General features: G+C 37.9%; 1 protein-coding gene and 1 long non-coding RNA gene across 2 annotated transcripts in view; one reads left to right on the forward strand and one right to left on the reverse strand.

The window, feature by feature from the left end:
- The window catches only part of LOC309394300, a 205996-nt gene extending 195861 nt beyond the window's left edge, over positions 1–10135 (forward strand). Inside the window, exon 3 of the long non-coding RNA XR_014175719.1 lies at positions 10022–10135. This is a non-coding gene — a long non-coding RNA (uncharacterized lncRNA). The remainder of the gene's footprint in view (positions 1–10021) is intronic.
- The window catches only part of CACNA1C (calcium voltage-gated channel subunit alpha1 C), a 547747-nt gene that overhangs the window by 77873 nt on the left and 443350 nt on the right, over positions 1–26524 (reverse strand). The window contains exons 20-29 of the mRNA XM_081957273.1: positions 25513–25642; positions 20550–20609; positions 17107–17213; positions 14350–14437; positions 12661–12768; positions 10865–10917; positions 10610–10756; positions 10050–10251; positions 9107–9265; positions 7135–7245 (exon numbers count right to left, since the gene is read on the reverse strand). Coding sequence (XP_081813399.1) covers positions 7135–7245; positions 9107–9265; positions 10050–10251; positions 10610–10756; positions 10865–10917; positions 12661–12768; positions 14350–14437; positions 17107–17213; positions 20550–20609; positions 25513–25642 — 1165 coding nt within the window. The remainder of the gene's footprint in view (positions 1–7134; positions 7246–9106; positions 9266–10049; positions 10252–10609; positions 10757–10864; positions 10918–12660; positions 12769–14349; positions 14438–17106; positions 17214–20549; positions 20610–25512; positions 25643–26524) is intronic.

The raw sequence follows: 26524 nt of genomic DNA on the forward strand, positions 1-26524 counted from the left end.
TTTCTTCCTGATCAGCTGGGACTCAGGAGGCAGAGAATAGATGGGGGCAGGGCCAGTCAGAGGTGGTATTTACCAGTTCTCCAAACTACTCAAAATTTCCACTACTGGTTCTCCAGAACTGGTCAGAACCTGCTGAATAACATCTCTGATGCAAACCCTTGGTGATTCTGACCAGAGAAGTCTAATCCTTTCAGCTTTTATACAGACTGTCTCAAGTGCTGCTTTCCTTCCTAGTTTTTAGGTGCACGGAATGGTTAATAATTTCTTTGTCTTTTACAGGAATTTGTATTTTTTTCTGTGCTGGTTTTATGCAATTCTATTTGGAGGAAGCTCTTTATGTTCCTGAAAAATGTCTTCCTGTAAACTGAGATTCACTTAGTGTAAAGACTATTGAGGTAGGTTGTCTAGCTACAAGTATAAGAAGATTTCTTTACATGAAATACAAAAACCTAAGCAGACCAGCCTAGCACCTGGCTAGCTATATCCTACCAAAGGAGAGTCATGGGGAGAATACTCCATTTATGAATAACTAGGGAACAAAGGTGGAAAAGAAAATATTGAGATTAGCAACCTCCTGAAGAAAGAGCAAACAGAATAACAAATAGATAGAAATCCTAATTCTATCCATACCTCACCACCTCTTATAGTCAGTAGGTTATGAGGTGCTCAGAAAGGGTGCATTTGAAGTCATGTTGTCAAGATAAATAAGCATTATTGCTAGATGAAGCAGATTTGAATCCCTTGGATCCTGGTTAAAAAACAGCATGCAATCATTTCTTTACTATCATTTCGCATATTCTGACTCAATAGTCTAAATCAAATACATGCGTTCTATGGAATATTACTAAGTATCAACAGCAACTGCTATCAAGCAAAGATAATGCATGCTTTATTAAAGTCACAAGACAATTTAGCCATGGCAAGAGATATGAAATCAGCATGGCCAAATGGAAGAAAGGAGAAAAAATCTTCAAAGCTAAAGCTACCTGGGGATCATAGGAGACTGCTAGAAAAGCACAGACTATACACAATATTTATCAGTTTCCATCTTACAGGGTTTTTTTTATAGGCAACTACTGCAATTTGATTACCTTATGCTCTTCTGAAAAATGCTCTACAATATTTAATTCACTACTTAGTAAGGAAAAGACACAAGTCCCATCTTTGAAATCTGTCTCAAAGCATATTTTTTTCCTTCTCCCAAAGGCATTTCCCCCCCCCCAGGAAAAAAATCAGCCCAATTTTTTCACCATGATATATAGAACTATAATTCCACTTGGAACAGTTTATTTATTCCTATCCAGTTCTTTAGCTCTGGTATTACTTTTCTTGGGTCCCTTAAGTATTGCAAACATATTATATTAAAACAAGATTACTGGTATGGCTGATTATATTGATGAAGCTTCAGTCCAAATCTCTGTATAACTTTAATCAACAATTACTTGTAAAAGTTATTTGGGAAAAAGATATAGGTTCAGTTCTAAGAGCATTAGTACCAGGAGGCAACAGATGATGGGAAGGAGCCTTTATTCACCATCAAACCGAAGTATCTAGTGATGTACCACTACACGTGGTAGTCTGGTATTCTTCAATAATCAAAATAATTTTAGAAATGGAGGCGGGGGGCAACTTTTAAACTGTCAGACCTGCAAGCCATCTTTTCTTTTTGGATTTCAGGCCTGCCACACTTTCTACTGTGGGAAAATGGGAGGGGGGATTATATGGAATTGGGATATGATTATGATATGTAGCCATAACAACATTCTTTCTCAGAAAGTCAAGGTCACTTTTCCCCCTGCACCTGGCTAGATGTGGATGGGAGTCGTCTGTCTTCGTGGCAGTGAAAGATTGGACCATATGATGGGCTTGTGGGTGTTGGGGCAGGATCTTGAACTTTCAACTGGGTGAGAAAACCTGGAAGCTTTCAGATTTGGGTTTTCCCAGATGTGCCAACATGATATCTCTAATAAAATGGAACTTTGAGGAAACTCAAGACTTGGAGTTTTATTTGGTTGTGGATGTTTCTTGGAACCCTGACATTAACCCAAATCCATATAATCCCCCTCCCATTTTCCCACAGTAGAAACTGTACCAGGCCTGAAATCCAAAAAGAAAAGATGGCTTGCAGGTCTGACAGGTGACATAAACATTTCTATTAGTGACTTAGATGGTGAGATAGTGAGATGGTTACTACATTGGTTGATATCACAAGATGCTTTTATAATTTATAACTTCATTTTTGATCGTCTCTTCCACTTTTAAGGTAGTGGGGATAGAATGTATACTATTTATATATATATAATATATTATGTATACTATTTATATATTAGAGGCTGAAATAATAAAGGTAGCCCTTAACTTGCAACCACAATTGAAACCAGAATTTTTGTGACTAAACAAGGCGGTTGTTAAGTGAGTTCATGCCCACGATGTTTTTTTTTTTTTTGGCACATTTGTTAAGCAAATCACTGCAGTTGTTAAATTAATCATGTGGTTATTAACCGAATTTGGCTTCCCCTATTGACTTTTGTCAGAAGCTGGTTGGGAAGGATGAAAACAATGACCTAATGCCATAACTGCTGAAAATACATGCCAATTGCCAAGCACCTGAATGTTGATCACATGGATGTTGCAACAGTCATAAAAACGAACTCTACTCACAGGGAGGAAGCCTAAAAGACCATTAACTTGGTTTAACAAGGTTCAAATTGCCCCCATTAAAAATCAAATCCCCCCCCCCCTGTGGGGTGTGGGCCCCACGTTGAGAACCACTGTTTTAGACAGTTGAATGGTTTGGATGAAAGAAGCCAATTTTTAAATTGGATTCTGAAAAAACAGGTACTGAAAACACTGTTTTAAGAGCTCAAAAAACAAACCATTGTAGGCAGCACTGAACTTGACCTGGTAGATGCTTAACCTTCTTCTTTTCTTAATGATCCACTGAGTCCAATGAATTCTTACTTAGCAGGAATTTAGTTTTCTCTAGTTTATTTACAGGGAACATATTTCAGTACTGTTGCCTATCAGAGGCCTGAAAAACAGCTGGAACTGTAGATGTATACCCTATGATGCCATCTGATCTGCAATGATACAGTTGGAGATGGCATGGGTTTATGGTACGGTGTGGCGGTATCTAATCCAACTGACACTTTTAATTAAACCTCTAAACTGAGAGAATAAAATATGACATGTAGATTCCGTATCTATTTATTGACAGTGACAGCATTGTTTTCAAATATTCAGAACTGCTAGCCTTTCTCTGAATATATAGTATACTGAATTAAAAGGGTCCCAACTATATTTGCACCTAAGAGTGTTTTTAATGTAAGTTGGAATTAGTAGGTAATTCCTAAAGTATTTTTAGTATATGGGCAAGAATTTCTAACTTTCAATTATCTACTTACGGCAATAATAGAATAAAACCCTTTGCTTCCTTCTTATTTCCATAATTATACTGCTGATTAAAAGAGAATGAGGTTTTATGTCATCTGTATAATTGAATTGGTAATGGCATCATTATACAAATGAGCAAAATTATTTTTATTTATTTATTTAATTTGTATACCACCTAGTGCATATAAGTTCCAGGCAGCTTACACCAATAAAAATGTATAGTATAATGAACATCCACAGTAATAATCTGCACACTAACCCACAAACAATATAGTATGATATATAATATTCATAGAAATCAAATCTATGTAAGTACCAATCACAATTGACACAATAGCCAAATGTATTGCTGTCAAACAATCAAATCTGTCTAGAAAACTATTTCTGGAGGGCCTACTCAAGCTTCTAGATCTGCAACTGTTTCGGCCTCAACTCTGGAGTGCCAGCACTATTTTCTCTAGAAGGGCTTTTTCAGATGAGTCTGTATAGACCTTTATAGGTCACTAGTAGTATTTTGAGTTGCAGTTGGAAAACTGTTGATAAAACTCATATACAGCTTGCAAAATAAGTGTAATATGATCGTGACAATGAGCAATAGTCAGCGAGTGAGCCATGGATTTTACCCTTTTACTAGTTACCACTCTGGAGGGATGCTTATATTGAGCCATCCACCATAAAACCAAGTTCCATTTCATGTTCAGTCACAATTCAGATGACGTACTTAGAATATTTGTTGATCTAATGTGCATCCCTTTACTCTTACTGCCAAAATTGGACAAAATTGCTAGAAAGAGCAGCTTTGCTTTGTAGAAAATACTGAATGTAAGATCAGACCTAAGCATATAAGAATAGTTGTCCTCGATCAAGCCATGGTCCAGTTTGGTCCAGCATTTTGTTTCATTATGGCTCAACAGGTATCCCTTTGCGCTTCTAAGCAGATGGAGACAGTATCTCATTCCTGTCATCATTTCCTGCAAGTGATATTTGGAGATGGGCTGGCTCCAGCTCTGAGCAAATTGTCCTTGCGAAACTTGTTCTCCAGCCATTTATTCACTCCACTTTTAAAGCCATCCAAGTTAGTAGCTGTCACAGTGTCTTCTCGCAATCATTCCAGAGGTTACTTATATGCTGTGTGAAGATATGCTTTCCTTCATCTAAATCTCTCCAGCTAGTTTCATGGACTGAGGAAAATAAATTCTTTCTTCCCTATTCTCCATGCCATCCACAATTTTGTATGTTGTTATCATGTCTCTCTTCGGTTACCCTTTTTCCATATAAGAGTGTTCCAAATATTCTGGATTTTGCTTGTAGGTTTTGAAACTTCCTGATAATTCTGCTTGTCTTCTTCTGCAATTTCCCCAATTGTATGATGTTTTTAAAAAGATGAACAAAGCTGCATATAGTATTCTAGATACGGATATACTATACCCTGGTACATGGACGTTACAATGGGAGTTTTATTTTCAATAGTTTTTATATTTAAAATGAATTTGTCTTTTCTAAAACTGCTGAAAGCTGAGATTTTTCAAGATCTTTTTTTGGTATGGAAGATGTCTCTGAATTATCTGTAACTAACACGTAAGTATTAGGAAAAATATATATGTAGTTTAACATTTATGCGTTAAAAAGCATTGATGCTGTTAGAAAATATACAAATAAGCTATAGAAAAATCACTTTTTATATATTGCAACATCTCATTACATGGAGTCCTTGTTTAGCTACTGCCTCGTTTAGTGACTATTTGTAGTTATGGCAATGATGAAAAAGGAATGTTGTGACCAGTCCCCACATTTAGAACCATTGCAGGTCTATAAAGTAAAGGAAAGCTGGAGGAACATAATAAGTACAGTCATAATTTCACTTAGTGATCACTTCACTTAATGATCCAGTTACCAGTCCCAATTGTGGTCACTAAATGAGGGCTACTTGTGCTACTATTGTTAGAAGATCATTTAAACTGTGTGGGTTTGTACTCATTTTATAGTAGTCTTCTGCCTCAAAGTCTGTCTCATTATGAATTTAAAGCAATGAAATATATCTATATCTATATCTATATCTATATCTATATATCTATATATCTATATATCTATATATCTATATATCTATATCTATATCTATATCTATATCTATATCTATCTATCTATCTATCTATCTATCTATCTATCTATCTATCTATCTATCTATACAGGGTGTATCAAATGGTCAGATTACTAAGACAATCAGAATATTACTTTTCCCCCAGAGAAAATGTTATAATATTTAGAAGTGTTCAGAGGTCATGTGTCAAATGACTAAGGAAGCTTTTACAAGAAAACAGCAACCAATTCAAACATTTAATGTAATGTACATAATCAATTGTGCATGGGTGTGTGTGACTTTTTTGGTACATCCTGTATATTAGCAGCTTCTTTTCAATCTTTTGGGCTCATGGATGCATGTGGACCATGAGGAATTACTGTGGATGCAATTCACAAAATGATTACCACAATGGTTTACTTATTTCAGCAATACAGCTTTTTTTTAAGGCTAGGTACTCGTTCCAGATGAACATGTACTTCTAGGTGTTTGTAGTGAAATTGTTGGACGGAACATTTCTCTCCTACTCAGCTATTGTATACTGCTTTATTTCCCTTGGGTTCTGGAGGAGGAGGAGGATACAGGGAGTAGACAAAGCAAGACCACTTTCCTTACTGACTCAGTTGCGGCCTCTAATTGGGGGCCCTTGGGGGGCAAGCTTAGAAATGGGGCAGGGGCATTTCATCTCTGATGAAATGCTCCCAGCTTTGCCAGTTCAATGCCCATAATTCCCTGTCAATTCCCTAGCATTGTACAAAGCCACAGTGGCCCTGAAGATTAGGTGTTCTACCCACTGAGCCATATTTTGAGGCCGCCTTCTCAATGCCTTATTGCTAATGGCTAAGTGGAGAATATTCTTGCTTTTTCTTCAGGCATCCCATCTCCAATGGACACTATTGTAGGGCAAGCAGGGTTGGTTTAATTCCTTCAGCCCCCATACTTCTCTAGTGTGGCCTGGACCCCCAGCATTGCGGAATAAATAGAAAACCTTTTTTCTCCTTTCCCTTTCCAACTTCATCAATACGCTGAATACTTGATGAAAACTTTTCCCTTTCTTCCTGCCTTCTCCTTGAGGGAGAAGCTGCCACTTTTTTTCCCTTTTCCAGCATCCCTACACAGCTGCTACTCTTTATCTTTTTATTTCAACTTTTTTTTGGGGGGGGGAATCATACAAGTTGCATTCCTGATGCAACTTCCTCACTCTTGTCTCCTTGGTTAAGTGCTCTGCCTATATCACAGCCCTCGTTTTTAAATTTTGCTTTTCAACAGGAGTTGAATAGTGTGTGTTCAGAGAGCATTTTTCACCAGGAGCAAGTATCCTAGTTATGCCCACAAATTAGTAGTTACAAGTTGGTGCTGAGGCAATTCTCATGTTCCCATGGGTGTCCATTGGGGTACACGACATTTTACAGCTTATATATTCTGAAGAATCAGATAAATGCTGTATTTTTAAAAGATTCTGTCTGTATACTCAGTTTGAAAATGGAAGGCTATTCCAAGCACAGATTGAGATTCCAGTTTAGACAGCAACTGCTCAAGAGCATCTCCTTTAGATTGTGGAGGAGTATGGGAGATAAAGCTTGACTTTATTACCTTTTTTATCTCCTCCCGTCTGATTTTTGACCCCCTAGATGCACAGAGAGAAACTTTGATTGACAACATACCTTGGGTTTGAAGGCAATTAACTTCAGAACCATCTCAACGGTGAAAAGGCCAGTGAACAGCATGTTGAGGATATTCATTGCTTGTTTGAAGAGGATACTTTGACCATAGTGCTGAAAACAAATCCCCAACAACTAATTATTCCAATTTGCATTGTGAACAGTGGATTGTTTTCTCATTTTACCAGTTCTCTCTCCCCTCTGCTACTCCACTTCTATGTCCTTCTGATTTCTTTATAATTTAACTAGCTGATAACCTGGGGATTGCCCGTGTATTTATTTATAGGGGGAAAATGTCCAAACCAAACATAATTTCTAATGTTGAATTTTCCCCCTTACCAGAGGGAGCCCCCTTGTGGAGTACTGTGAAGCCGTTACAATGGCAACTCCACTGGGCTGTACAGTAGAAGCGATTTTATGGCAGTACAGTAGAAGCCACTTTAAGGCACAACAGGCTGCATTTTAACAGAACACAAACCCCAAGGGGTGTTAGGAGTGTCTTACCCCCACAGTGTTTTTTTTCCAGAGAGTAAGTCATCTATGTACCAAGTTTGGTTGAAATTGCTTGAGGCATTCCAGAGTTATGTTGGAACATACACAAACATCCATTTTTTATATAGATAGATGAATTAATCATTAAAAACATATTTCATTTCAAAACCAGCTGTGTTATGGAGAACATAGTTTTCTAACACAATATCATGGGTTATCCAGTTGAAATATGATAATGTGATTTTATCCTATATCTAATTAATCAAAAAAGAAAGGCCATGTCCTCAGAGCAGGCAGTGCTTGACTTATGATTGGCCATTTAGCGACTGTTCAAAATTATGGTGGAGCCAAAAATGGGACTTTTAACCCAGGTCTGTAGTAGCAACAGTTAGATCTCTTTCTCAGTCATGTGTCCAAACTTTAGGCACTCGGCAACATGACCACATTTATGGCTATTTGCAGTGTGCTGTGGTCACATGACTGCACATTATATGATGGTTTTTCTTCTGTTTTTTTAGCAAAGTGCGCACAGAGCAAACTATTAGTTCGCTTAACAGCTATAGCATTCACTTTACGATCACTGGGGTTGTTTAATGACCGCAACAAAAACATAAAAATAAGTTGGTTATGTGACCAAACCATTTTTTGACTATCACGACATATGACTGTAATGAACAGGCTCCATAGATATATAGAGGAGTACCTGTGCATATTTGTGACCTGTCCTCAAACTTATGACTGCTGCTTCCCCCATCACATGATTTTCAGGCTTTTGGCAACCATCTCGCATTTACCATGGGTTGCAACAATCTGTGGTCATGTTACTGCAATTTGTAATTTTTTTCCTGTTTTCCAGCTGAAAAGTGGCAAAAAATGGCCACTGGATATGCTACATTCACTTACGATTACTGTAAAAAAAATAAGTGTGTGTGTGTGTATGTGTGTTTGTGTGTGGGTACACAATGTAAATTAAAAATAATAATTTAACATTTTTATTGTTTCTGTATGTTGTACTTAGGAAATACACTTGCTTTGAAAAAAAGTATGCAGTTGATACAATTTGCAGAATGGGACAAATTAATATTTTCAGATAATTTCAGTTCTCTCACAGTTCTCCTTGGTTTTAATAATGTACTTCTTTTCCCTTGACAATTAAAGAAACTACAGAAACCGTGCAATTTTTATATCATGAATATTGCAGTGAATTCAATATTAGCTATGATATCATAAGACTTTTTCCGGCTGTTTGCTGTGTTGAATTCTATTCCAAATAATTGTTTCAGAATGCATGGTATAAAGACATTGCACTTGTCTTCAACTGTTTAAACTTTAAAGCAAGCAATACCATTTCCTAAGATAACATGGTAGCTGCAGTAGTTAGCCAGGTGAAGATACATCTGTTTTAAAGATTTCTTTGAAGTATCTTTGCCAAATTATTTCTGAAGCTTTGCACAGCCCTAATATTTTCTAACTTCCCACCTACCTGCATGGCCAGGCAGATGGTGTTCAGCAAGATGAGGACGAACATCAGGTATTCAAAATAGGTGGAGTTCACCACGTACCATACTTTATATTGGTACTGGTTTTTGGGGATATATCTTCGCAGGGGCCGGGCCTTCAGGGCGTATTCTACACATTGACGCTATTAAAAGGAAGCAGTAGGTTAGAAAAATAAATTCTACAATTATAGAATTTAGCTTGGTCAGAAATAATTATAACAATTCTTGCTTTAGGAGAAATAATTTTCTAATGGTAAGTCTTGTGGTGCCTTAATGGCTGACACATTGTTTTGGGCCCAAAATTTTGTGTAGCGTAGACCATTTTGTGAGAAACAACTGGTAGAACAATTGTACCACCTGAAAGTTCAAGGAATTTTGAGAATTCCATCCAGTATGATCTTCGATGACTGGAAATTCTATAAGTTGCAGTCTTAAAATCTTATTAAATCTAATAACCTTTAATATTGCAATACTGTAATTTTTCATTTTGGAATAAACCACTGATCTCAGTAGTACTGGTCTGTTAATGTGCATTAAAATACAACATGAATACTCCAAAGTATACCATTGCAACAGAAACAAAGACTTCCCAGAGACTGTGGAGTCTGAGAGTTTCATTTCAGTGATAAAATTTTCATTGTTATACAAGCACTGTCACAATGCACATATAATAGGGGAGGAGCTTACATTGTGATGCTTGCTTTATCATGCGTGGCCCTATATCTTTCTTTTATTTTTTCTATGAAGATAATGAAATATTCTAATAGTGCATGGGTGGGTAATGTTTTTCAGCAGTCAGCAGGCCTAGCACAATTCCGTAAGATTTGTAGTAGGATAGTACCACCTTCACCTTACATTCTAATAAATATTTAGTCGGATATTTGAATTGTATCTTGCAGGATTTTAAGAGCCACATAATGGAAATACCTGGTTCTTGTCAAGCTCACAGTTCTTATATTCCTGTTCTCCTTGCTCTTGAAATGTGACGATCACGAAACCAACAAAGATGTTCATCATGAAGAAAGCAATGATGATGATATAAATAATGAAGAAAATTGAGATCTCCACCCTGTGGTTATAGATGGGCCCCACATCTTCCATATGGGAATCGATAGATCGATACAGAAGTCTGGAAACAAAGAAAAAAGAAAAAAAAGAAATAGAAACTAAATACTTTCAGACAACCTAATCGGCAGGCCTTTGTTAAAGATTCTTTCTGAGCATGAAAGCACGAGAAAACAGCTTTCCGAATGTGCCATTTGAAAGTTTCCAAATTTCCAGTCTCGTGACTATTTGAGAAATGAGACAGTAAAATGAAATGAAACATTATTTTCTAAAGAACTTTTGAAACCGCAGTGAGTTAGCACAGTGTTAACACACTGAAGTACTGAATGACAAGTCAAGTTAAACAAGTCAATTTAAAACCTGAAAAAGGCAAATTATTTTGCATCTGTAAAATATAAAGAAATAATGCCTTATATACTCACTCTGGCCAGCCTTCAAAGGTTGAAACAGTGAAAAGGGCCATCATAGCTGTTAGGACATTGTCAAAATCAAATTTGCTATTCTCCCAGCTTCGGGCCTGGATTATTGGTAGAGTCACTTCTCCATCCTTGTAAGTGATAAAATTGCCCCTATGAGGAGAAGGAAAGTAAGGGGGATTGGGGGAAATAGACACACACAAAAATTCCTTGACAGTGATTGACATGGAAAAGAAGTCAGGCAAATGATCCTGAACTCACTTGCATTCTGTTTCTGTTTGCTTGGAGCTATCAGTGCAGCTGTACAGTTTGCCCTGGAGGAGGATGAAAGAGAAGAATAATGTAATTATAGAGCAGAACACAGAGTTATGCTTTCATTACTGCCTCATGAAGAAAAAAATGTGCTTTCTCCTCTCTTCATCTATTGCTGTTTAAAGTTTTATCAGCTTGAATTATATTGCCAGCTGTACTGCATTCTGTATGGATCGTAGTCTACGTTGTCAACAATTGCACTTTCAAACTTAAGCTATATGCTTAATTTCTTTTTTTTAACTTTTCATACTTTGTGTAACGTTCCTTCGTCCAAACGGAAATAATTTATCCTGTATGTACAGACAGTCCTTGACTTACAATCACAATTGACCTTCAGATTTCCACTGGCAAAGATGACAATTGTTAAGTGAGTTGTGCCCCCATTTTATGACCTTTTTTGCCACAGTTCTTCAGCAAATCACTGAAGTTGTTAAGTGAATCATGCGGTTGTTAAAGGAAGCTGGCTTTCCCCCCAATAGTTTTGCTTGTCGGAGCCTGGGAATGTTATAAACGGTGATCACGTGACCCCCCCAGACAGTTCAGCTATCATAAATATATGCCAGTTGCCAAGTGCCTGAATTTTGATCATGTAACCAGGTAGATGCTGCAACGGTTGTTAAGTGTGAAAACTGGTCATAAGTCACTTTTTACAGTGCCGCCGTGACTTCGAATGCTCACTAAATGATTGGTTACAAGTCAAGGACTAACCTGTAATTATGATTATAGTAAGGATAAAAAGGATAAAAGGATAAGAATCATATCATGATATATTGCACCCTAAAGGACAATATCACGAACTTAGTATAAAATGATATATTTGTATTACGGTAGAATATTAAACAAAGGAGACTTTGGAAGAAACAGAAAAATCATAGCAATTCTCTATGTTAGGGAACGTGTTTTTTGTGTACTCTGAAAACTGGAATACACTATAACACTACATGCTATTATTACATGAATTATTATTCATAGAGTGAAATGAAGAACTCTTAATCTAAGATTTTACGAAGCAAACTCAAATGTTCGGAGTTTTCCTACTTCGCATGTACCATTATTGCTGATACTGCAAAAGAAGTTTTCAGGTAGAAAATACACTGAAGGCAACTCATTGCTAGCTTCCACTTTTTTCCAAACCCAGATCTCAATTACTTTCAATAACAGCCACAATATGAATATCTGCCCTGCGTGTACACCTGATTAACTATATAGGTTGATGAGATCCGTATGGTGGACTTCCCAGCTTCTGGAATTATCCCTAGCTTCAGGAAATGTTCATTCATGTGTGCACTGAATGCACTGAGAGAACAGCTGGACTGATTCTGCTCGTCTTCACTACTCAACAAAATTCAGAGGCGGTTCTCACATCCATCCAGCTGCAAACATAAAATCTTCCCTCAAATTATCACCAAGTGTGGCACAAGGCCCCAAATCACATTCAAGTAGTATTTGGGGCTACTTTTGCAGAGAATTACAGTGACATTGAACATATTAGTTCAAAAGTTGAACACCATTAGTTACTCCCTGAGTGTATATTATGAACTAAAGTGCCCAGTAGCTCTCTCAGATTAAGCAAGTTGGTTACTTTAATATTTTGTGATGATCGTTTTGGAAAATGTAGAGCCCCAGGCAGTTTGTCTTTTCCTTTTCTCCCAAACTCTTCCAAACGGTTCTAATGGATTGTCCTTATTATTATTTATTTTTGACCTTCAATGAAAAAGCGAGAGACGGGTCCCGTGACGTTTTACCTTGAACAACTGAACGCCAATGCAGGCAAACATGAACTGCAACAAGGTGGTCACGATCACGATATTCCCTATGGTTCGTATGGCTACGAATACGCATTGAACCACGTGCTGCAAATAAAAATCAGAAATAGAAAAACAAGTTGGGTTTTTGAGTCTTTTTAAATACTAATATTCTTCGCACTTAGCCATCTCGTATATCTGTGCAGTGTCACTTAGAAGGCAAAAATCCACAGAATATTTAAACCTGTGATGGTGAACCTATGGCATGCATGCCACAGGCGACACGGGGGAGCCATATTTGGTGGCACGCCAGCTGTCATCTCCGGTGCGCATGTGTGCATCGGCCAGCTGATTTTTCGCCCTTCCAGAGAGCCAGGGCAGGCTGTTTTCGCCCTCTCCAGGCTTCAGGAAAGCCTCCAGAGCCTGGGGAGGGGTCGCACGCGCATGCGTGGAGAGGGGTATCGCAGGTGGATGGGGAGATTGAGTGGGCACGCCGTAAGAAAAAGGGTTGCCATCACTGATTTAGACTGATTTTGAAAACAGAAAGGAATAAGAGCATCATTACATCATAAATGTTTCACAATAGGTAGACTGTTCACTTTCTAAAAAGGTTTATCAGCTTTTTACCATTTGTATCCACAGTGAAAAGTATCTCCTAAAGTAGTGATTTTTGGGGAGAAGAGGACCTATAACTTAAATGAATATGTTTTTTAAGAGGCTCCTGATTAACGAGCGGCTGTGCCCTTGTGACAGAGCTGAGGTTGAGACAGCGGAGCACGTCCTTCTGTTTTGCCCTATGTATGGCACGGACAGATCTAAGTTACTGTCTCTTCTTGGGATCGTCCCTTTTAGACCTGATGGCTGTGATTTGTTTGTGTATTCCCATGGAGATGTCTCCTCATACATCACCTCTCAGGTTTCCAGGTTTTTCTTGAGAGCTGTAACCATTAGAGGAGAGCGCTGTAACCTCCCTTAGTTGGGCTTTTGGTGACTGGCTGCTATGATGCTATGACCAATTCTCCTGTATCTCTTTTGTGGTGGTCGTGTTTTGGTCTGTGACCGTAAATAAAGTATTATTATTATAAATGAATATGTTGCCTTTGTTTAGATGACAAATGGCCACCCTTAAGCTGCCCATAACAATTTTTGAATGGGACAGTCAGTATTAGAGAAAATCTGTACCATCCTGTAGCACAGCCAGGCCTATGCTGTACTTCGCTCAGAATTGCCATTCACATTGTTTGTAAACCTCCCAGAGTCACTTAGGTGAGATGGGTGGTGTAGAAATTTAATAAATAAATATAAATATGGATCATTGTAACACAGAGAAATTTCCTGCCCTAGAGCATTTGCAAGTCAAATAATTTAATACCAATTCACAAGGCTCCAATATTGGCTCCAATCCAATATTATCCCAGAAAAAGAAAAAAAAAGGTCAGACTTGTAATTTTTGTCATAAATGTGAATGACAATCATTTATATATAGGAAGGTAAATAGAATTGTACACTTGTAGAGGTACTATTACCTTGAAGACAGTTAACAAGGAATCCGAACAAAGCAGATGGACTGAATCACTGCCTTTATACTCCTTGCCTAGCACTAGAAAAGACCCCAAGCTGATTCATTTAGAGAAGGAGCATAAATCAAGAGAGCATTTCATCTTTCATGAACTGATAACAGTTTTCTACCTTTAAACCCTTCGCTCTGTTGATTGCCCGCAGTGGTCTGAGGACTCTCAAAACACGTAATATCTTCACTACATTGATTGCGCTGGACCTAGAAAAGAACATTGAAGATCAGGATTTACTGTCATTCTAGGCATTATCCATGAGCTGAAAAATTATGTAGTCAAATAGATATGACTGCACACAGAAAGCCAATATTACAGTATGTTTACTAGATGATATGCTTTTAAATAAAATGTACAAGATATATGAAAGAAGGTTTGTAAAAGATTCATAGATCTTTCCCTGGAACGTTTCTACCGAGCTGCTTAAAACTGTAATATAAAGCTGGCATCCTTACATTAGTTAAAAGTATATTTAATCTTTTCATAGAAAAATGTTGCACTTATTTAGAAGGTCTTCAACTTAATCATTTTTATATAACTTCATTGTAATACCTTATTCATGAAATGTGCATTGGCCTGGCAGCAGAGATTTTATTCTTTTTACCATTGCATGCCTATGTTAGGTTTTGAGGTTTTTGTTTTTAAAAGTATGTATGTTATTCTAAATATATACACGGATTCTGTTCATACAGTCTTTCTACTACATTCCATTATTACTATTACTATTATAGCTTAGATGCTGCATACTAAGATTCTAAAGGGGAAGGAGCTGTTAGGGGACAGGTGTATTAAACTGTATAAAAATATCATATTGACCAAGAGGGAAGAATGACAAGTCAACCTGCCAAATGCACAGCAGACATACTGTATTTTTCAGAGTGTAAGACGCACTTCGCCCCCCCAAAAGAGGGTGAAAAACTGGGTGCATCTTATACACTGAATACAGCATTTTGGCCTCCTGAAACCCCACCCCTTCACAAAAATGGATGTGCAGAGGCTTTGGGAGGCCTGCAAAGTGTTCCTGGGGGCTGGGGAGGGCAACAATGAACGAAAAACAGGCCAGTTTTTGCCCCTCCCCAGCAGCACTCTACAAGCCTCCTAAAGGCTATGCATGCCCCCCCCCTTTGGCAAAAAACTGGTCCGTTTTCATGAAAAACAGGCTATTGTTTGCTCATTTTTCCCCATCCAGCCCCTAGAAGCATTTTGCAGGCCTCTCAAATGGTCTGCATGCCCAATTTTTCACAAAAAAATGAAGCATGCAGAGGGTTTGGGAAGTTTGCAGAGTGTCAAACCTTTTTTTAAATTTATTTACCTCTTCAAAATCTTGGTGCATCTTATACTCCAGTGCGTCTTATACACTGAAAAATATGGTAATTAGAAAAAGGGTGCCATGCAGTAACCATCATGAGGCACTTTAAGATAGGGGGTCTCAGAAGCATTTCACCAAATTACTAATTCAGAAAATATCAGTTCTATAGTTATTTGTTTTCTGAAAATTTTTGTCAACATACAACTTGGCTCTGTTAAACACAAATCCCAGCATAGGCAGAACTTCCTGGCCAGTCGCAAAGAGGCTCAAAGTCACTGGAAGAGCAAGATTAATGTGCTGAAGAAGTTGGCTTTGGGAGCTGTGTATTCTTTGAAAGAGGCTGAACTCTTCTTTCTTTCTGCTACTTACCACGGCAGCCTGAGAGTTTTCAGACTGTGTGATCTTCAAAAAAAGTTGCACTAGCTTTAGGAATCAGATTAATTATGCGTCATTACTGAAGTTTTTGATTTCACCATAAGCCATACTATTTGCTCTTCATTAGGAATCCATGTTTCCAAATTTGCTTATATTCTTTTTATCTTCCTTGCCCATGTGAATCATCTTTTTCTTTTTCAGCTCCCTAATATTGGCCTGGCACTGCTGACCAAATAAGTCACTTATCTCAACATTATGACCAGGTAGTGCCCTCTTTAAATTCCCACCCTGATTTATTCTAGCCTTCAAGGTTTTCCATAATTTGCTCTTACATTTCTTACCCTACCACACCCATGTCCTGATATTGTCTTGCTCATAAATAATTCTCAGCTTTATATCACTCTTAGCCATACAAAATTCTCCTATTTCAAACTACTCAGTGCTTTTGCACCGCCGCTGTGTGTGCTTGGTGTGAATGTGTTATATTGTGCACCAGTACAATGTTGCTTCTGTTTTCTTCAAATCTATTCTCAAACCCCATGATGCTTTAGATCCTTCCTCCTAATTCCTATTGGGACCAAGGCTTCAACCTGTATCAAATGCATAATAATCAATCAAACAAAATTGTTTCTTTTTTCCTTTTGCTTCTGCTGCCATTATCTCCTCTTTTGTTTCTTCTATAATGTTATAATATATATAACTTAGTACACCTTGGCTCATGGTTTTGTCCTTGGACTAAGTCAAGCGCCATAACACTTATTGCCTATTGCCAGAATATTTTTTTTTCTTATGATAGCTTAGAAACCGATTTAAAATCCAGTATTGGTCTGAACTAAAAACAGCATATTGTGGCTTAATTATTCTTCATGCAAATATACAAAGACCCAACTATTTTGAAATGAGAATGAAAATCAAACATGTAAAAGCATGAGCAAAGGGAGAATTTAAAGAGAAGAAGAAGAAGAAGAAGAAGAAGAAGAAGAAGAAGAAGAAGAGGAAGAGGAAGAGGAAGAGGAAGAGGAAGAGGAAGAGGAGGAGGAGGAGGAGGAGGAGGAGGAGGAGGAGGAGGAGGAAGAGGAGAAACAATTTGCAGGGAGAACCTTCATTTAGCTTGTGCCACAACTGTGTCTCCCATTCCCTGATCTATCCATCTTCCATACAATAGTTGGAAAGGTACAATAGCTTACTCACTGGATCCCGAAGGAGATGAGAGAAACGCTAACCACCAGCAGGTCCAGGATGTTGAAGTAGTTCCTGCAGAAGGAGCCTTTGTGAAGGAAAGCCCCATAAGCAGTCATCTATAGGCAATCAAGATTTTACTGTTAGCAAATGCCAAAGATTTTCAGAGCAACCAACAGGAGAGTAGAAGAGAAAAACTCTATAGATTTGAGCACAAAGTTTCACATGAAGAAGGCAAAGAGGAGTAAATGTGTTTTTCAGGAAAGGGCATGCTAGAAAAACCTGCTAGTAGCATCTGGCCCAACTAAGGAACGGCTGTTGGCAGCTTGCTATTTATTGCCTTTCGAATACACTTTTCTTTTTGTTAGCTTTCATTCATTCTAGAATTTTGTAAAATGTACTTTCCCGTATGATTATTATTTAAGTTTTTACTCCCCCCCCTAAACCTCCTTTAATGGAAATTAGTCTGGTGATCTCAATAGGAAGAAGGATCTTTTCATAGTTCTACCAGATCCATATTCTTTAAACTTTTAGAAGGGTCATCCTCACACTGCTTAATCTCTCTGACTGAATTGAGGAATATATCTCTGCTGCTTTCTTACCAGCAGGCACAGTTTTTATCAATACAGTTGAGTCTCATGTAATATCAGTTCTATAACATGAGGGAACTTGGTGTCCATGCAAGAACGCCAAGTTTGATTTCTATTATCGGTGATAAGGTAAGATATATCTGAATCAATACTTGCAATCGCTTAGGAAATCTAAATGTACTATTAATTAGATCATAGCAGTTTCTGCGTGGTTTTTTTAAAAATTATTATTACCAGCAACACTCTTTTCCAAGAAAATAAAAATTTACGTAATTCAAAATCTTGAGGCCGTTTTTAATGGCTTAGAATCTCAAGGAATGCCTTCTCCATATGAACTTTCAAGGACACTTTAGTAGTTTTTGTGAAGTGAGAGTGGCTTTGGGACTTTGTGAAATGTGTTCCCCAAGGACACACACTTGGCACGTATGTTTGTTGCTTTTTTTGACATCAGGCTAAAATATTCCTTTTCCCAGGCATTTCATTATTTTTAGTCCCTTTGATCCTAACATGCATACATCACACTGGGATGGTATCTTTTTCACATTTTTCCTGTGCCACAATAACAACTTGCTTGACTGTTTTGTCTGTTTGCTTTGCATTTATTTAATAGACCAACACAATACAAATTTCAATCCTGTGATTTGATTTTGAAATGTTTAAAAAATAATGAAGTGTGGCTAATCTGCTTAAATTTCTTTTGGCTGATATACCTAGTTGCCAGGGGTGGGTTCTGGATTCTTTTACTGCTGGTTCTCTCAGGGATGTGCTTTGGGCGTGGGCACGCTTTGAAAACGTGCATGCACAGCAGTGCAAAAATTGTTTCTGCGCATGCGCAGAAGCAAAAAACAAGATGGCAGCACTGTAGGCACCGCCAACAGAACTGGTTCGGAGATATGGGTGAGGTGGCCTAATTACTCATCCGAACTGGTCCGAACCGTTAGGAACCCACCTCTGCTAGTTGTTACAGGGAAAGTGTTACCTGCACACAGAATTTTAGCATGACTCCTTAAACGTATCATACCTGAAAATGTCTTAAAATAAGGATACTTATTTTATTTATTTATTAAATGTAAAATACTGATTGGAATACAAGGAACAAACAATCATAGGGGCATTTTCAATTCTTGCAGACAACTCAGAATGCACTGCATTAAAAATTTGTAATTTCTTCTACTGGATAAAAAAAATCCACATTAATCTGAGTGGTAGAAATTAACATTTAACATTCTCCATATCCTTGTAAGATAAATAAGTCAGTCACAACTGTCTGGAGGGTCTTAAAGGCACTGGATATTTTGTATTACACCACTTATTCTAGTTATCTGTGCTCTTCGGTATATGAGAGATCAAAGTTAGAAGATTGAAGGAAATGTGATCTTTTAAACATTGATGCTGTTAACATTATAGAAGAACAATACTGAAAGCTGGTGTAATCTTCAGTGGCTGTGTTGACAGGATATCTACCTCAGTTTATCTAGCAATAGCTTGCTTATTTATTTAACTCAGTTTTCTGGACTTGGATGTCATGCTGGATTAGAAATTTCCCATCCAGGTTGGATTTAACAAAAGGTGATGCTGTAATTTCGGTATGCTAGAAAAACCTCAATCAAGAGTTTAATTTCTAGACTTTCTTCTAGTTAGTTTCCAGCATTCTAAACCATCTAAAATCTACCAAGGTGGCATAACTTATCAACCAGTTACCAATGGCCTGATAGAGATTTAATAATTTTCCCCGCCTTTTCATTTTTGGCAGTTTCAGGATGGGTAAAGTTTGCTCCTATTTCAATAGATGTGTGCTTCATTGGCTATTTCAGCAATTGTAATTTAACATAGTAGGCCACATTTAATACAATTCCATTTTTTAAACACATATATTGAAGGAGTCTTGGCTTCATCTGTATTTGCTCACACTAGCAAATTGCTAGAATTTCCTGGTCTATTAGGTGGAAATTCCGCTCCCTAAAGCCAATTTAGCACTACAAGACATATAAAATAGAAGTTGTATTCTAAATAGTCTGACTCATGTTGCCTGAGTTTATAATGACTGGTTATAATGTGTTTTTCTTAAAAAAAGTTTTGTTTTATTTTAGGTTAGGAGCGATATAAAGATATTAGGAGAGCTTATCACAAAGAGTCCCTTTTTGTATGGTACATGGTTATTGCTTCCTGAAATGAAAACATGTGGTATTTCAGGACATTTATTCTTCCCTCAGCTTCCTGGGTAATTTGGTTGCTATATACCAGTGTTGGAGAAACTTTTCGGCACCGAATGCCAAAACCAGAATGCGTGCGTGCGTGCACATGTTGGAAACCAGAAGAGCAGTTGCTCTTTTGGGTTCCGGTGCACACATGCGCCCCAGCCAGTTGGTCTTCAGATGCGCAGGAGTGCTGGAAACCAGAAGAGCAGCTGCCCAGAGCTCACATGCATGCTGGACAGCTGGTCTTTGTGCGCACATGTCTGCTGGAAACTGGAAGATCAGCTGCCCAGTGCGCATGCGCACACTGGCCAGCTGGTCTTCCGGTTTATGGCGGTCCCGCACACAAAGACTAGCTGGCTGGCGTTGCATGTGCACATCAGAACCTGGAAAAGCAGGTGGCAACGGCGCATGCCCAGAAAGAGAGCTCTACATACCACCTCTGGCTCACACATGCCATAGGTTCGCCATCATGTCTATACACCAAAGACTAACAGGTGTACTAACGACTGAGACTATAGTAGTTACAAGGGATTAGTTCCTAAAACATGCACAATCACAACTGAGCGACAAAGGACACCGACCTACAGAGAAAACACTTCGGATCTAAAGCAGTACTAAATGACAAAGCAGAAAGCAAGAGGGAGCACAGAAGGCTCACAGTGGTTACCTTAAGAATAATTTCTAATGTAAAGATACTAGTGAAGACATAATCTGCATTGCCTAGGATCTGAAAAATAAGCACAGTTGGGTTAGTGATCACTGAGCATGGTCAAAAGACGAACAGGTGCGTGGGTTAGCAACAGAGAGCAGCAGAAAATTAGTGGGCTTACAAGTGAGAAGCTAATGGAAGAGGAGATGGGACTTTACCTTCAGGGCAATTTCAATGGTGAAAATGACAGTAAAAAATATATCAAAACAAAAGAGAACCTGTAAAACAAAAGGGAAGGGGTGCAGGGAGAAGGAAGGTATGTGAGTGAGCACAATATAAGTCAAAATGAATAGCTACGTTAAGGAGCTGTACTGGTGAGTGATTGCAACTTTTTAGTGAAGACAATTATCAGGCTATAAGCAGGATATTTAAATAACAGTTGTCTTTGTTTGCTATTTTTTCACCTGTGCTTTCATGAGAAAGCAAAGTACTGTTTCTGTAAAACAGTATTTGGTAAATTAAACTCTTGGCCAGAAAATTTAAATATACTTGATCTCTGGTGGAAAATGTATGCTTCCTCCCTCCTTCTCTCCCCCAAAACTATTATATGTATGTAACTCTGTTTTATTATCAAGGGAAACAAAGTCACATTTTGAAAGCCCAGCTGCCTGAGACTTACTGAATGATCCTCTGTTGTTATAAAGTCACACATTAACTGAGTTTTTTTAAAGTGGTTCTAAGTATATCTATCATTCAAATCAGGGAGACTTACTCTGGGGTCACCATAATTAAGATTAGGCTGCAAAGTGCAATCTAGCTCAATCTATCTATCAAGTAGGGATAGATTTGATTGTATGTAAACAAAATGCCAAAGTAAACCTGAGTTAAGATTTGTTCCTGGAATGTTGTTCATTATAATGTCAAATATACAACGTTTTGTTCCTTTTAACTTTATTAAACTTCACAGGTTTATTGCCTCTGAGGGAAGAACAGTAACTCATCATTGCACAAAGAAAGAGTTGATTGGATGAAACATATTTTAAGATATCTGAAGTTGTTAAAACAATGCCGGAAGAAAGGGGTTTTCACCCAATTGAGCTTTCTTCCTCGCTTTTAAACTTTATGGGCAAAATTCTATGCCAGCATAATTAAACATGACCGGATTAATGCTCAGTTTAGCATAGCACAATGCAGTTTTGGAGCTATTTTGTTGAGTTCCCAACAATAGTTCTTAATTACTTTATTTAAAAAAAGATGGGAAGTGGCTCTATTTTTGTGAATTCAGTAAATGTACAGTAAATAACCAATTAAATAGCTGGACAATATAATTTTACAACATTACAAAAAGTAAACAATACAGGTCAAGACACTGCAATTTGAATTACTTTTATGCAGTGCCTATGAATTTAGAAATACTTCCAAAACAACAGCAACCCCCCCTCCCCAAAATAATGTATGATCATACAAGATTTGCAGCTGCTTCTCTTCCTGGAATGAGATGATACTGGTGCTTAGGGGAGCTATCTTGAATTGAAAACAATTTTAAGGATATGTCTAGTGCATTGAAAAAGTATGTGTTGAATAGAAATTATTATAAAACATCCGCAAAACCCAAATCTCACTTGCTGATTGACGAGCAGATGTTTATTTGGTTTTAAATCATATTAAAATCAAAATAAATCCCTATTTGATGAAAAGAGATTGTTTGAAGAACTGGCCACACTGTTGAACAATTTGGAAACTATCACATTAAAGTATAGAATTGGTAAGAATATTAAAGAAATCCTATCCAAAATCTGCTATGGAATCTACTTCATGCATGCAGCAGGAAAGGCCTGGATAATTGAATACTCCTAATCTTTCCCCTCATGGGCTCATTTCCATGCATATCAATATTAATGAATCAATTAATTTGCGCATGTATGTATATGAACCACCATGTACATTTTAACCTGCTGATACCACTTTGCAGAGACATTAGAATTCAATATTCTGGCAGTAGGTAAAAATAGGAATGAGCAAAGCATTATACTGTATATTGGGAAGTTAAGAGAATTTGTACTAGAGCCAAATTCTGCATTTTGACAGTCTTCCTAGGCTAATATTGAGCCCAGGTGTTCTGAGCTGTGAATGACTATTGATGTTCAAGCTTCCCATTAAATTTAGTGTAGAGATCAGCTGCCTTACTAATGTTTCTGGACACTTTTACATAGCATGAAAATATTGGAAGCTTTTAACTGACAAGATAACTAAATATCATGTGCAACTTTTAAATGTCATGATTCTTTAGAGCAGTAGTTCTCAACCTCAGCCACTTTAAGATGTGTGGACTCAAGCCCAGCAATTCCCGGCCAGCCTGAAGAGACACAGGAGTATCTTTCCATAGAAGTAAAATTGCAAATTATGCTTAAAAGTGGGAGAAATCTTGCCCCCTGTTTTTATGCATCTTTCTTCTGTAAATTCAGTCCCACTGAGTTCAGTTATGTTTATTCTGAGGTAAATGGAAATAGAATTCCAGCCTTAAATGCTCACAATTATCAGGTTATTTTATGTATGATTACACCTGTAATTTCTCCTGTATCAATATTGAGAATTATTAGCCCATTAAAGTATATTTTATATCGTGTGATTCAAAATACCTTGATAGTTTTTCTTTTTACAACACATTCAAGCAACACTTGACACAGACTTCGGGTTACAGTGAATATCATTTTACAAAAAGAATCATCAGTAGGTAATTTCCCTGCATTTTCCTTGCTGTAAACAGACTGGGTGAAATTTGCCCTTTTCTGCATGGTGTATTAAATTAAGTACTGGGTGTTTCTGAAAAAGGAATGTTACAAAGCCCAGCGAGGGGGTGGGGAATATTGATGATTTCTTGTTATCTAAATGATACTTTTGAAAATATTTCCACATATATTTCTGCTTTCGTTTTCAATACAGATCAAACTCTGGAACAAAGATTTTGGAACAAAGAAATACTTCTGAAACTGTCAGATATAACAGAAGTATATATACTGTCCATTTACAACTCTTCATACCCAAAATATAGTAAAAGTAACAATTTTCTTGAAGAGAGCTAGACTATTGTACATTGTAGCTTGCTCTTGTCTTCTTCCATTGTATATTTTTGACTATTATTAATCTTGATTATCTCCCATCCAAGTATGAATTCTGACCTTACATAGATTTTCAAATCTGTGAAACCTGTTGCCATCTGCTGTGGCTCTAGAATGTTTTAAATGCCTTTCAAAAATGAAATGAATGTTTTGGGGATGCAAGGATGCAAGGAATGGTTTAAAGCAAATTAAGATATGTAGACTTCAACTCCCAGAATTTCCAGCCCGAGAACTGACGTCCACATATCTTAAGATGGAGAAACACGATTTCAGTAACATCTGTTCAAGCATATCTATATTAAATCAAATCTGAATGCAGGGCGATATGTTTAACATATAGGATGGCCCCAGTTCAATCCTTGCCATTTCAAAATCTGGCTTTAAAAACATTTGCTTGATAATCTATAGGGTGATATTTTGAGGTAAAAACATTGATGACCTGTTTCATTCAAGGAAAGCTTTCTAAGGAAGAATAGTTTGCAATCTAATCATATATAAATCTACTTGAGGTTGATTTCATTGATTCCAGTGAGAGTTACTCCTGGTAGGTATGTTTAACTGGTAGATGTAATGGCCATTCTTCTTTCTAGGGATCCACTGAAAATATAGTTTTATTGGAAGGGTAATGGATCCTTAGCCTTTTTAAGGTTGATTCCCTAGAAAGCCCACCTTTATTGATGTCATTTGTTTATTTATATGCTTTTGACCACATAAACTTTGCTGAAGAAAAAAACCCAACTCATATAAATATAACACCTCAGCTGCTTAATTTAATATGAATTCTAGATTAATTTACACAAAATTATGTGTGGGTGTTATAAGGCAGCCCTCGACTTATAACCGCAATGGACCCCAAAATCTCTGTTACTAAGTGAGACATTTGTGAATTTTATCCCGTTTTATAACCTTTCATGCCACAGATGTTAAATGAATTATTGCAGTTGTTAAGTAACACAGTTGTTAAGGTTTCCCCATTGACTTTATATGTCAGGTCACATGTTCCCAGGTCACAGCAACTGCCTTACATATGAGTCAGTAGCCAAGCATCTGAATTTTCATCATGTGGCCATGGGGATGCTGCAATGGCGGTAAGTGTGAAAAATGATCGTAAGTCACTTTTTTCAGTGCTATTGTCACTTCGAATAGTCACTAAATGAACTGTTGTTAGTCGAGGACTACCTGTACTGACCAGCAGCTCTTTCTGTTTAGGCCAGGTGGCTGGAGAATTCTGGGAGTTGAAGTCCACAAGTCTTAAAGTTGCCAAGTTTGAAGGGCTCTGGTTTAGGCACTACCGTATTTTTCAGAGTATAAAACACACCTTTTTCCCTCAAAAAAAAGAGGCTGAAAATCTGGGTGCGTCTTATACACTGAATACAGCATTTTTTTTGCCTCCAGGAACCCCGCCCCCTTCACCAAAATGGCCGTACATAGCTTGTAGGAGGCTTTCAGGGGGCTCCTGGGAGCTGAGGAGGGCAGAAATGAGCAAAAAATGGGCCGTTTTTTGCTCAAATTTGCCCCCCCAGCCCCCAGGAGTACTCTATAAGCTTCCTAATGCCCCCCTTTTTTTACAAAAAATGGGCTGTTTTTTTGGTCCTTTTTGGACCCCCACTCCCCAGGAACACTGTACAAGCCACCTAAACAAAATGGGCCCTTTTTCGAGAAAAACGGGCTGTTTTGGGGAGGTTTGCAGAGTGCAAAAACTTTTTAAAAAAATTTGCCTCTTAAAACCTTGGTGCGTCTTATACTCCCCAAAATACGGTAATTTAGATCAGGCAGCATGAGAACCTGGCAAGCATTAGTCATCTGGCTTCTGAACCTCATTCTGTACAATCTGCAGAGCAGTGAAAAAATGGAAGGCGTACTTGATTTCTAACTGAGTAATGCCGAACTGGGTCCTCAGCTGCCAGAGAGATGCTGCTGAGCAAGATGAAAAAAAGGATCAGGTTGGTGAAAATGTTGTTATTAACGATGCGATGGCAGTGGACCCGAAATCTGAAAAGAGAGAGAGAGAGAGGCAGAGAGGAGAGACACAACCTTACTCATCAGATATTACAGAGATCAATGTTTTACCTAAACCCCTTGATTTCTTAAGCTTATTTGTAGGTCACATGCCAACAGAAACCGAACATTTGACCATAGGAGTCTTCATCAACAACCTGAAGTAAAATAGCCCAGTCACAAATTTGCCACCTCACTGAAAATATCGGGACGAATAAATCACAAATAGATTCCTACTCATGACTTTCAACTTTCTGCAAGGAATAAACGATGAAATAATGATTTTGACTTACGATATCCGTGATTTTAAACATATTTTGGCATTGCAGATCTGAGCAGAGGGACTTTGTGACTGAACTCACCTAAGCCATAAGGGTGTCTAACTGAAGATCCAAGTAAAGGTAAAGGTAAAGGTCCCCCTCGCACATATGTGCTAGTCTTTCCCGACTCTAGGAGGCCCGTGCTCATCCGTTTCAAAGCTGAAGAGCCAGCGCTGTCCAAAGACGTTTCCGTGGTCATGTGACAGGTATGACTAAACGCCCAAGGCACACGGAATGCTGTTACCTTCCCACCAAGATGGTCCCTATTTTCCTACTTGCATTTTTACATGCTTTTGAACTGCTGGGTTGGCAGAAGCTGGGACAAGTAATGGGAGCTCACTCTGTTACGTGGCACTAGGGATTCAAACCACTGAACTGCTGACTTTTCTGATTGACAAACTCAGCGTCTTAGCCACTGAGCCACTGCGTCCCTGAAGATGCAAGTAGAATGATTCAAATAAATCAATAGTTATTTTTTTAAAAAGAAGAGAAAACTGTAATGCGGTTGGGGAAGGGGAGAATACTGTACTGTTTCCAATAGGGTGAGGAGTTTTGT

Source organism: Natrix helvetica (assembly GCF_964273705.1).
Source record: "Natrix helvetica genome assembly, chromosome: 6".
NCBI classification, from domain to species: Eukaryota; Metazoa; Chordata; class Lepidosauria; order Squamata; family Natricidae; genus Natrix; species Natrix helvetica.